This window comes from Lycorma delicatula, chromosome 1 (genome assembly GCF_047948215.1).
Source record: "Lycorma delicatula isolate Av1 chromosome 1, ASM4794821v1, whole genome shotgun sequence".
Lineage (NCBI taxonomy): Eukaryota > Metazoa > Arthropoda > Insecta > Hemiptera > Fulgoridae > Lycorma > Lycorma delicatula.
Genome location: NC_134455.1, coordinates 398,893,029 through 398,906,936, shown reverse-complemented (window position 1 = coordinate 398,906,936; position 13,908 = coordinate 398,893,029). Strand labels below are relative to the sequence as shown.

Here is a 13,908-nt window from a genome sequence, read left to right as displayed (position 1 = left end):
TTTAAACATATTATCTTATTTTGTAAAATACCCAACTTTAGTTGGTTATTTTACACTATTCCACTAAAAAGTAGCTTATAAAAGCAGTTTTGTGAATTCATTACGTGCCACAATATGAATTACATATTTTATAATATGAAAATAAATTTACTTGAAGTTTTTTTACTCTACGTTGTCTATAAATTAATCAGATACTAGAATTATCATTAAAACTCATTATTTAGTACATAAAGATGAAATGTTTCAGTGTTTTTATTACGTATAACATTAAGTTATTTAAAATGGGTTACCCTTCCTAGTAGTTGAAAATGGAAGAATTCATGAACCATAAAATCTATTTAGTTGCCTATTTTCTTATTCATTTTTTTAAGTTGTATAAAATTATGAACTGAATTTTTCTTTACTTACAAAGTCATTAAACAGTCGGTTATGTATAAAATTTCAAATTGCATACTCAGTGTAGGTCTTTTCCGTGATGGAACGGTAACTTTACTTCGACTCTTGGTATTATCGTTACTTCATTTCCTTTTATTTTTAAGATAATACTCCCTGAGACATTTCAGGTTTTGTGAAATCACTACGTGTAAGACATTCAGTTCACGATTCTGCTCAATTTCCTAGTTAATGTTGAAACTTGATCTATTTATATCGCCAAATTTTCCAGATCTGTTCAAAAAGAATCTGACAAATTTTTTTTTTACTTGGCAGTACCTTGTATGCATTTGGGTTTTTTGTAATGTCATAGAATTTGTGTCGGTTGTTATCCGCAGCCATTGTCTCTAATGTGTTTGTCGTATTTTTATTTTGCGCATAATAGAACACATTGAATAATGCTGTTGCATCAAATTCTGCCAAAAGCTTGATGATATCAAGTGAAGTACTCTTTTGAGAATAAAGACACAAATTAAAGAGAAGTACAGCTGCTTTCAAAATTGCAAGTTTCAGTTAAAAGTAAATCCATAAAGCAGGCCTTCAACAAGTTAAAAGTTATTAATGTGTTGACAGTTGATAATCGAAAATCATTGCCTGTCCATCTGAGAAATTACAAAATAACGTTGAAATTACCAGCGGTTTCACAAATGCTTTTTCAGCAGACAGTCTTGGCACGTACAGAACTCGGGCAAAATTTGTGCCAAAACTGCTTTGGCCTGAACAGAAAGAGATTTATTTTGACATTCTTGAATGCAACAATGGACAATCTTAACTAGCTTCCTTAATACTACGGTAACTGGGATGAATCTTTGATATAAAGCCACGACCCAGTAACCAAAGTTTGGTCTTCATTAACATCTGAAATCAAAATGAAAATGACTAGATGGTCAGTAAACAATTTTACCTAAAACACTGGTTAACTTCGTGGTGCAATATAGTATAAGAGACTAGACATGTGGAAATCACAAAATGTGGCGGGTGCATCATAATCTATCCAGCCATTTCACATATCTAAACCAGAATTTGTTGGTCGTGCATGGAATTTCTGAGATTTACACATGGCTCCTTGTGATATTTGTTTCCTCGGCTGAAGATCCTGATGAAAGGACCCTGATTTGAAAGCCAAGAGGATATAATTAAAATACAGTAGCACAGCTGATAGCCATTCCAAAAGAGGACTGCAAAAATGTTTACAATAGAATAGCTGCTGGGTTAAGTGCGTAGGGTCGCAAGGATATTACTTCGAAGGAATCTACGATTGGAAGCCATATAATTGTTAACCTATTTTTTTTTCACAGCCTACAGTCGGTTACTTTATGAACACACTTTTTATTTTGTTTCTTTCAATACTGTTATAAATTTTTATAACAGAAAAACTGAAATATTTCAGAAAATTTTGTTTACAAAAGGTCTATTGTTCATATCTTATCTTTAACATTAGTACTTTTCTCCTGCTGTATTTCTTGATAAATTTCTATTCATATACTGTTTTATTTGAATGTTATTATGATATATCTTTACATTTCATTGTCTGATATTTGGTTAAAATCAGGATATAATTTGAATTCTTGTATATAGCAGCGTGATTTGATCATTATGACATGGTCTATGTCATGGCCAGAATCATGTACCACAAATCTGATTAGTAATTTAGGTAACATTATTACCCCAAATTAAGCATTTTTTTTGTAATACAAGGGTCATAATTACAGACAAATGACTGTAGAAAAATTGTGTATTGAATGACATTGAAACTAACGCTACTTCCCAACATTATCCTTGGCTACATTTAAGCATTTGTCACTAATAAAGAAGTTTCCATCTTGATCACTAAACCACTTTTGATCCGCTCATTTAGCAGAATTGTTGGTACATGCAAGAGGTTATTTCTAAAGTAAAGACCGTTTCATTGTAAAAAAGTTTATTCTGAAAACTTTGTAAATATTTGTTATTTCTGTTAAACTACATTCCTTATACTAATTCTCTATATAATTGCCACATGAATGAAGACATTTATCATAGCGATACACCAGTTTCAATATACTCCGATCATATTTTTCTGCCACCAGTCCATTTAGCCACTGATTAGCAGCATTTTTAAGTTCATCGTCACCCGCGAATTGCTTACACCAAAAATTCTTTCAGCTTCCCCAAAAAAATGGTAATCAGAAGTAACTAAGTCCAGACTATAGGACTATATGGTGGGTGATTGTAAATTTCCCATTCAAATGTTCTCAGTAAATCACATGTTTGACCCGCAACACATGGACATGCATTATCGTTCAGCAGGACGATGCTGTCGGTTAGCCGTCTACTCACTGATTTTGAATGGCGTGCCGTAACTTATGTAGAGTTTCGCAGTAAGCTTGTGCATTTATAGTCATTCCACACAGGATGAAATCAATCAGCGGTATGCCAAACCGATCCCAAAAGACTGGCCTTCAGTTTGCGTCCAAATTGCTGTGGCTTAACCTTTGTCGGTCTGGTTGGTGATCGATCAGTTGGCCATTCACTTGACTGCTGTTTTCTCTCTGGCGTGTAATATGAAATCCATGTTTCACCGGCAGTGACAATTGAATTAAGGAACTCATCATCTTCTGTGTAGCGCATCAAAAATTCCAAAGAGATTCAATTTGGAATTTTTTTGTGAAATTCAGTTAAGAGATGCGCAAACCTTTCTGATGCCTAAATGGTCATGAACAATTTGACCGACAACAGTTCTTGGAACATCAGGAAAAAGAAGAGCCAGGTTGGAAATCGCTGAGCGACGATCTTTTCTGGTTTCATCATTATGCATTTCAACAAGAACTCTGTTATTATCGAGCACCTCCCCAAGCCTTCATCGCGCACATTAATTCTGTTATTTCTATACCTTTCACACCATTTTCGGATGTTTTCTTTATTCATTACATTATTAGCATACACAGCAACTGACCACCTATGAATTTCAGCTGGCTTAAGGTTTTGATGGTTTAAAAAACGTATGACCACGTATTTCACAGTCGGTGGCAACATAGATTTTCCTATTCATTTTATAATGTATTAACTCACACGTAATCAATGATACTACAATGCGACAATTTACAGACAGCAATGCAATGTGTACATTACTAGCATTGCACGGCTATAAACAACACAGTGTTGCCAACCTTAAGTAGAGAAATTTCTCAGCGGCCCGCGTAAATACTGTTTAAGAGTACCAAGAAGAATTTGAGTGTACTAGATCTGGACATAGGTAGTGGAGGTGAAACCTTATGACCCAACTCTTCCTGTTTCTTGCATGTGTTAACACTCCAAAGAATTAAGCTTTTTAAAAGAGAACCAGGAGTTATACTCCTTGTTTCTTTTTATTTTCTAGTATATCTCAGTAATATTCATTCTTGAATATACTTTGTTCATCCAATTAATTGCTTTTAATCGGGCCTTTATAATCCCAAAACACCTTAGCATCACTTTTATCAGCCGACACATAGATTTTTTACTTTTTCCAGGTATGTAAACTTGGATGTTTCTATTCCAAACTCTGACATGTAGATCCACATTTCATTATGTGATCTGAAAAAGATATATTTTCTGCTAAAAACCGTTATTAAAATTCTATACGAATGTGAATTCAAGTACCTGTGATTTTTTAGCCGACTGTCGGAACAAAGCTTATACACATTTTGTGATAATTCAGCTTATCGTGGATAATGTAATGGCCAATACCGATAGGTGTACTAAAAAATTCAATTTTCCAAATTTTTTATACATCTTTACTTGCAAATAAGATCATTAATGTGATTTTGCAAAGCAGTAGTGTAAACTTCCACTGGTTTTCTGGTACCGTGAAAATCTCTGTCACATGATCTGTCTGCTTTAAACTGTTTAATCCACTTACAAAAGATTTATACAGTTAATGTGCTTTTTACCGTCCCGTTTTAAAATTTACAAGTGAATTTTAGCCGGTTTTACATCTTTAGAAAATAAAAATCTATCTAGCACTTTGTTCTTCCATGTACATGTTTCAAGCGAAGCTGAAATTTTGAAATAAACAAAAAGAGGTTATAATAATGAAAATTCTTTTTGAATAGTTGGCATCATTGATATATCTCAGGGATGCCAATTAAAATGTTAAAGACAGTTTTAGTTTATTCAATTAAATAGTTTTTCTTCTTTTAGAATTGTCTCGTTAATTATTGAATGACCTCGTATTTAATCAAATCTTTATTCAGTTCTTTATAATATTACTTAATTCTTGCTTCAACTTATTTACATTGCATTTGCGTAATTTGTAATCTTTCTTTTTTGATGCAAAATTTTGAATTGTTTTTCAAAAATGTTGAAATTTAAACTAAGCTGTGACTATTGTAGTACAGCAGCATTTTTCTCGTATAAATATATGACATATCAGTAAGATCATTTATCAGTTTGCATTTGACCGATTACAAATCATTTGTTCTTGTTTTTTATCCAAGAAAAAACTATCGTGTATTACTAGAATGTAAATAGTGGAATTGGTTATTATCCACAGTCTGTTTTGAACTGATAAAGTTTATTTGTTTAGAAGTATTAGATAAAATTAATTGCATCTGAGTAAATTTAAAATAACCATTGGTAAGCTTAACCTTTTTCTTTTTTTTAAATCAGAAAAAAATAATAGCTGAAGTATTGCCACTATGTGCCGTTGATATGCTTCAGGAAAAAGAATAGGTTAAATAATTTAATGTTTTTAACGTTAGGAAAAAGACCGTGTTATGGTTCATGCCGTTACGGCGAACCATCAATTGTACTTTGTCTTTCAGGAACCTGCTTATGTTGATCCATCATATGATAGAATTCGTCATCCGGGAAGGACCTATGTTTGAGGCTATGATCATGAACAGGGAAATCAACAATCCAATGTTCAGGTAATCGAACTCTTTAATTTTTTAATTACTTTTAGTGTTAAACCTGTTATATTGTAAAACCTTTATTGGGTTTACCGTGTTTTGTGTACCATTAGAGCTTTCATTTATGATATTTACATCTAACATGTATTATTTAAATTAATTAATTTCATATGATGCTAATTCTGATGCATTTTTTAAAAAGTAAATAGAATTACAGACTATTTTTAATTGTTAAAATGCATGTGCATTTACAACACAAAAAGAGTTTTACTAGGTTTAATAGTTTCACAAGGTCAGGTGGTTAGCTTACGACATTTAATTAATGCCTGTTTGTAGGGTGGTAATACAAGGGGTATCCCTTCTTTATATCCAAAATTTTTGCTTTTAACTTGGGTCCGTTTTCAAATAAACTCCATTTCAAGACTTTCAAGCATATGTGTTTATCTAGAGCAGTGGCAGGAACAGAGTGCAAGTGTTCTACTCACATAATCGAGAGGTCTCAGGTTACAGCCTCCTTGTCAATTCTTTTTAACTTTTTTTTTTACCAGATGATTGTTTATAATAAAATATTTAAAATAAAAATAATATAAGAATCTAGAGAAAAAAATACATGAATTTCATGTTTTCCGATCGTTATATTTGAATATTTATACGTAAAATTATTAACCTAAAATTATTTTTAACATGTGGGAATAACGGGGGATGAATGATTAACAAATAGATAGGAAACAGAGTTTGTTTTACAAAATGGAAATAAATAATACATTTATTTTAATTTTTCTGCTTACCTGTTTCAGTCAGAAATTTGTTATATTTTGTTTGTGGTTTTTTTTTTATAATTATCATTCTACAGATTCTAAGAACCATATTGAAAATGAAAAAAAAAATTATTTATTTTCGTTTTTTCAAGTTTTATAAAATAATTTTTTCCTTGATCATTTGTTATCCGTGCATTCCCCATTTCACTATTATTTCCATATGTTCAAGAAGATTTTTAGGTCAATAATTGTAAATGTAAATATTCAAATAAAATAACATGGAATCCTGAAATTCATGTAGTTTTTCCCCTAGATTCTTATAAATATTATTATATTATAAAAAATCATCCGCATTAGTATGTAGGAAAAAAATAAAGGTTAAAAAAAAAAGATCCTGAGATCTTTCAATTATGAGACTAGTACACTCGCCACTTGCAGTGTTCAAATGTGAGCGAGTGTAGGTGTATAAATAAACTTGCTTGAAGATTTTTAAATGGAGTTTACTCGGAGATGGACCTAAGTTGTAAGGTAACTGACCACCTGCCCTTCTTACCAGGGCTTTTTAGCACGATTAAATGTAGACTTTTTAGCACTATTAATTTCTACTAATCTGGGTGTATAAAAGAGGAGGTTTTCTAATATTTCAGTCTCACTTTCCTAACATCAGCATAAATAAACAAAATTGTTCACGTAAGAATACATCTGACCAAGAATAATACCATCTGTTTCTGTTTGTTAAGAGAAATTTGTGTCTTGTAAATGAATTAAGGTGCTTTAGTAAAATGCTATATATATATATATATATTTGACTGATATACTCTATTAAATAAATTAATCTGATAATTTATGTTTCAGTTATAAAACTGGCATCGATGTTTTTTTCATAAATCATATTAGTATCTGATAGCTTAAATTAGTAAAATAATGTTTTATTAACACACTTCTAAGTATATTATTGTGAAAAAATTAATTCTTAATTTTAAACTACAAAGTTAAGGTAGAAATGTCCTAGTATATCAAAGCCCAATCTTCTCAAAATACAAAATAATTTGTTCAAATTTTCATCTCTTAGCAATTTGGTACATTGGAAAACAAAGTATCTAGTGAAATTATTTCTTTTAACTTCAGTAAAATTAAAAGACTCTCTTATTCAACCTTCAAGTAGATTTGTATGTCTACTCTTCACCAAATGACAGTTTTTTTTTTACTTTGTAGGATGAAGTTAACTTCCTGTGGTAGTCTTGTAATAATTTTTTTCTGAACAGCTTGAGATGTTTTTTAAACAATAAATTAAATGATCTACATGAAAAAATATGTTCAAATTTTTTTTTAATATATTTTTTACCTTTTTTCCCCATTATTATTAATGGACTGTATTGTTAAACTCAGGCTAAATAATTACGTAATTCTAGTATTCAAATATTTTCGCATGAAAAATAAATAAAAAATTAGGTAAATGTAAGTTAAATTTAAAGAAAAAAGAAAAAGTATTATTCTTGCATTTCAGAGTATATTGGCTGCTCCCAAATTAGTGGTAGTTTTAAGTCGTTTTTCAATTTTTTTCAAGATCTAGGATTCTCATTTTTGTTTTTTTTTTTAATGCTGGTTATATTTAATGTAGGCCTTTTTGTATTTTAAATAAACATAAACGAAACAATATTAACCTGGCTATAGTTCCACTTACTTAAGTCCTGTACGAAAATATATGGTGAGGCGTCTCCTATTTTCTCTTCAGTTTCCTTTCTGAGTAGCAGGTGTATTTTTCATTTACCCTTCTCATTTTTTTTTTTGTCGGAAAAAAAAATTCTAAGGAATTCTAAGGATTAAATTCCAGACCCTCGATACCTGATACATATTTTGGTCATCAGTACGGCCTTTATCAGGATGGCACGGATGGAAATCCCATGAAAGACATTTCCATCGGTGTTAAAACATATCGACTAACTTTATTTTTCAGACTCGCCTAAATAGAATCAAAAAACTGATAACTAATAAAAATTTACAAATTCAGATAAAAAAAAAGCATTAATCTCATACCCTCAAAAATTGTTCGTAACAAAGCACTTTTGAACTACTGTACTAAAGAAGCTACAATTACCAGTCAACCCGTGAACATACTAACAAAAACCAGGCACAATTGCTGCATTCGCCTATGCTGGCGGAAAAGCACCCAAACAAGTCCTTAGCCACCCAGGCTAATATTCTACACTAAACACCTGCAGTCCTTTTGAGCACAAAAAAAAAATTTTTTAATCTTTCAACAATGCACCACTCATCTGTAACTTTCCAGTTAGCCTGCAGATCCAGATCTGAACTACTACCCTCAAGCTCTTTGACCACCTTTGCACGCCTAAACTAATATTTTGAACAGACGTACAGCACATGATAAGCATCATCTGATACTAAGCATTGAGGATACTGACCCGAGTCAGTCAAGCCAAATTGAGCCAGCATGTCTGAAATGCACCATGTTCCAAAAAGAACTGAGTCGCATACCGGTTCGGGGAGTTTCACGAGGCGATTCTGAACATCCTTACACCTGGAAAGAGACTGCTTATAACACCCATCTGCTCTCTCATTCCACCTGTCCTGCCAAAAACCAAAACTTTCTTCATCTATTTCCCGAATATTTACCAATAGAAACATGAATACCGGATAGTGGGGACTTGTAATGCATAAAAATTACGTGCATTTTAAAAATATACCACTGCCAACTTATTAAAATAAAAATAATTTTTTAAAAAATCATAAAATAGCTTTTACAAGAATTCCCTTAAATGACAAGTTTAGTCTAGTCTTTTTTCCTCTAAATATGATTTTTTAAATTTTGAAAATTACAATCTCCACATTCATTTATTTATAAAGAATGTCAGTTTAAATGTACTGTGTATACCTAAGTTTATTCAAATTGTAATCCATTCCTGAGACATGAATTTTTGTTTATGAAACAAACAGGCAGAAAATACATTGTTTCTGGCATATGTTTTTCTTAATTTGAGGAGCATGCCATTAGTACAACACCACAGTTACTTAGCTTAGTAATATTATTGTTTCTATTTTTATATCTAACTGCAATTTTCTTTTTATTCTATCTGTTTGGTCTTGTTCACTGCACACTATTTCTGTTTTTCTGTGTAGTATTTGTAAAAAAAATTTTTAGTGCTGTGCGAGGTCTGTTAAAAAAATAACCAAACATTTTTAATTAAGCGCCAACGGAGATATTTAGTGACTTGCAGTAGGTAGCATTGTGTTCCGCATAACCTCCTTGATAACCACATGTCCTTGGATTGTTGATATCTCGTTTAGTTTTCTTGTTATTGTTATTTGAGTCCACCATGTTTTTATTGTTAGCGATTTTTTGATGATTGAACTTTTGTTTCAATGTCGTAGCCGTTAACCCAGCTTTCATCTCCCTTTACGATCCTTTGCGTGAATTTTTCATCGTCATTGACTTGTTCAAGGAGTTGCTGGCAATTGTCCACTCGATGTTCTTTGCTGCAACTCATTGTACGTTTAAAATGTCATGGCACAATTCAATTGAGATGCTAACCTTTTCTGCAAGTTCTCTGACAGTCGGTTGGTGATTTGTATGCACCACATCATTGATTTTCAGAGCGTGTGTGTCATCAGAAGGCGAAAGGCCTTCTTGGTCAAGGGTCATCTTCAATTGACTGATGATCACTTTTAAATCGTGAAAACCATTCGTAGTATTGCGTGCGACCCAGAGCATCATCTCCGTAAGCTTGTTTCAAAACATGAAATGCTTCTGTGAAAGTTTTCTGCAGTTTCATGCAAAATTTTATGTTGTATCGTTGCTCCTGAAAAATGCACATTACAAAAATCGCTACTAACTTTTAAACACGTTGTATTCAAATAAAAATAACACATAAATTTAATGAGATAACAACAATCCAAGAACATGTGGTTACAGAGGAGGTTATGTGGAATACAATGCTGCCAACTGCACGTCACTTAATCTCTGTTGATGCAAAAATTAAAAAAGTTCAGTTATTTTTCCAATATTTTTTACCACTTTTGGTCTAATTTAGTTGTTTACATGTAAAAAGTAAGCTCCTCACATATTAAATGTGCTTCTTTATACATCCATATTTATCATTTTTCTTCTTTAGGAGTGGATATTTTATATTCTACTATTTTTATGTTATTTATATTTGTTCTATAATTATACGAATATTCTTGTTAATGAAGTGTTGGTTAAGGGTACAGTCTTTTGAAAAAAGTCTCAGTAATAAGTTTTGTTCATATGACTTTGTTTCCTGTGATTACTGAAAAAACAAAATTTTAGTGTAATGGATTTTTTTACTTTGATTAAAATATTTTCATTTTTATAGTTAAAACTGAACAGTCATTATCATTAATTTAGCGATTATATTTTTGTACATGGTTTAGTTAAAATAAAATTACAAAACAATTGTCTTTTAATAGCATATTCTTAACCCTTGAAAAGGTCATTTTATGTATATCTAAATTTTAATTGTGTAAGTATGAGGGTGAATTAATTATAAATGGTAATTTTTTTTTATAAATTTACCGATTAATAATATACACAATTCATACCTTCATCATTTCTCTATATACTCTCCTGCACGATTTACACACTTTTGCCGATGATTTGGAAGCTTGAATATTCCTTGTTCATAAAAAGTTTGAGGACAGGTCGTCAACCAATTGCAAAGTGCTCCTCAGCATCTTCATTATTTTCAAATCGTTCCCCTCCAAGCGATTCTTTCAAGGGAGCGAACAAAAAATATTCACAAAGGGACAAATCTGGACTGTAGGGAGGGTGGTTGAAGGTTTCCCAGAGCATTTTTTCCGATTTATACCTTGTCAAAAATCACAGTGTACGGCTCTGAAGGATGACATCTCTGATGGGCATACCCCTTCTTTTGTTTTGATAGGCGGCTTTTGTTGATTGTAGCAGCTGGCAGCAGTAAGCCGCACTCACTGTTCATTGATTGTAGAGAAAATCGATGAGTAAAACTCCCCTCGAGTCAAAAAAATCATTGCAAAAATTTTTCCGGCTGACAGGTGGGTCTTGGCCTTCACCGGGCAGCCCTCATCCTTCTTTTGTCACTCCTTTGTTGCCTTTTTTGACTCTGCGGTTTAATGATTGACCCATGTCTCATCACATGTGACAACGCGCCTCAATAAATCATCCACTTGCCGAAATCGATTCAAAGAAGTCTCTCGTAAATCTCCAACCTGACCTGTTTTTGGTCAACAACCTCGGAACCCATCGAGTACTACTTTTTCTAAAGCCAAGATGATCAGTGATAATGGATCGAGCACTCTGTAGCTGATACCTGCTTCTGACTTAATTTCTTCAACAGTGAATTAGCGATCACTTTCGATAAGCTCTTTAACGGCACGGATGTCAGCTGTGAGATGGATGTCGACCGTGACTTTCGTTTTCTACACTTTATTGCCTGCCCTTAAATTGTCTGGCCCACACATACACTCTGTTCTGGGGCAGTGTAGCATCCTCAAACTGTACCTTTAAACAAGTTAGAATTTCCGCGGGTTTAACGCCTTCATTAGTTAAAAATTTATGATTATTCATTGCGCAACAGACAACGGAACCTCTTGCTTATTCTCTGTACTGACAACAGAACAGAGCAGAGGAGCTAATCAACCTGGTCCCCCTGTCTTAACACGGTGAACATTAACTCCCCACTCTGCCATCCAGCTCGGAACTGCTTGCTGCGTAGAATAGCAAAGTTACCGTTTAAATTTGATTTACCCACGTATATCATGCTTACAGTTTTTTTTGTTAACCCTGAATTTTTTTTTTCAGTATATACATTCAGTATTATGTTAAATATAAACCATCAACACAGGGTAATTAGATAAGTTTAACCTATTAATTTCCAATAACTACTTTTCTCACGGTATCCTGTATCTTCAGTTAGTATTAAATTCTATATCTGTTACATTAAAACATTCTTTTAATAATTTTTCATGTTATTCGAAATTATGTTTTCTGTTTGAATGAGAGTAAATGTAAATTTTACTGAACATTATGTGTTAGATTAAATAATTCCAGTACTGGACAGCAAAATTTACATGTACCCTCATAATATCTTTCAGAATAGAAAATATAATCACAAATAAAATGACAAATTTTTAATAGAATTTGTTTTAATGTAACAGATAGAATTTATACAAACTGAAGATGCGGGATATTATGAAAACCAGTTATTGGATAATGGTAAGTTTAAATTATCTAATTACTGTGCTTTGGTGGTTGGTATTTCATATAACTAATATTAAATTTTATTAACACAGTGGTCAGCAATTATGTTATATATATATATATATATATATATATATATAAGCATAAACATTTATTTTGTAGTGCCCAAATTGAAAGATATTGAAACGTTCAATAATTATTTAAAATATGTCCATTCCAAATTCCACACTGCACCCTTTCATTAAATATTTACTATTATTGACTCTTTCCAATTTTCTCTTCGCTTTACTTTTTTTTTATACTGGACACGTAAACAAAAAGAAATGCTATTGGTCACTTTTTAAATTTTACTAACCTTATCAAAAGAATACTTTTATTAGAAATATTTTAGTTTCTTTTACAGTATTAACGTAAATGCTTATTGAACTCGTTCAGTATTGTTTGTCGATTGTTTTTATAATAGAAAATCTGATGTATTGCTGTTAATTAAATTCTGTTAAATATTTAGTTAACATATAAAAAAAATTATGTAATATTTATAAATAGAAATTAATTTAAAATGAATTGCACTTTATATAAATTGACAGTTAAGTTAAGTTAGGCTTCACATATGTAATTTTGTTGCACCATTATGAATGATTTTGCTGAAACTAACGTGATTGTTGTTAATAATTTGATTAAATGTTGCTTTCGGTCAGTTTTTCATATAGCTATTATTTTTGTAACGAGCAATTTCATTTATTAAGAATGAGATTTTTTATTATGCGTTAGCCAGTAGCTGTTTATTTAATGACAGTAGTTAAACATTTTGTAATGTGCAAACATCTGCTGATCGTACAGATAAATTTTACTATTGTTTGAGTAATACAAACTGTTATAATCTTATAAGTACGCATACGTTTCTATTAGTATATAAAGTTCAGGGATAGGATTTTGAGGAAACTCTGTCACTATTAATTTTTTCTTATACGCCCATGTTTGCTGTAGAATTTTAGTGTTTTTGTTTGATAAAGCATTTTGCCTTTGATATAGCTGTGTAAGGAACATTTCTTTATTCAGTTTTTTGTTTTAATTATTAAATTTTGTCATGTAAAATTTTTAGGTTCCTGTTCGAAAACCAAAGTCCTGCTCATATCTACTACAGGTGGAAATTATTCTCCATGTTACAAGGTGATATCCAGTATAAATGGAGAACACAAGAGTTCCGCATGTTCAAAGGTTTGTTTAATAGCTGTTAATACTCACAAGTGTTTATTAGTTAATATTGCCTCTGAGGATCGTTTAATGTTGAGACAGATGGCAACAGCAGAAAACTATTTCTGAAACTGTGATATTTTTAGTCAGCACCCCGGCAATAGTAAATATCAGCCATTCGAAAAGAATTTCCTTTATTTTAACCAGTTATGATTATTTCAAATTGTCTACTCGCTTGAAATGTTTATCTTGAAGAGTGTGGAGCGTTGTGTTAAGATTTTTATTTTCTTAAGGTGTAAAAATCAGCCAAAATTCACCCGCAGATGTTAAAACAGTATTGCAAAGGTATATGAACCGTAAAAAAATGTAGAAATTGATATAAAACGGTTTAAATCTGGCAGACAATCCGTAACCAATTTTCATTGTAACAGATGATCGG

The 13,908-nt window shown here is 31.7% G+C and overlaps 1 protein-coding gene across 1 annotated transcript in view; it reads left to right on the top strand.

Annotated features, from left to right (window-relative positions):
- LOC142317403 (U2 snRNP-associated SURP motif-containing protein) overlaps window positions 1-13,908 on the top strand; it is a 109,710-nt gene that overhangs the window by 57,415 nt on the left and 38,387 nt on the right. Inside the window, exons 11-12 of the mRNA XM_075353942.1 lie at window positions 5,217-5,321; window positions 13,378-13,493. Coding sequence (XP_075210057.1) covers window positions 5,217-5,321; window positions 13,378-13,493 — 221 coding nt within the window. The remainder of the gene's footprint in view (window positions 1-5,216; window positions 5,322-13,377; window positions 13,494-13,908) is intronic.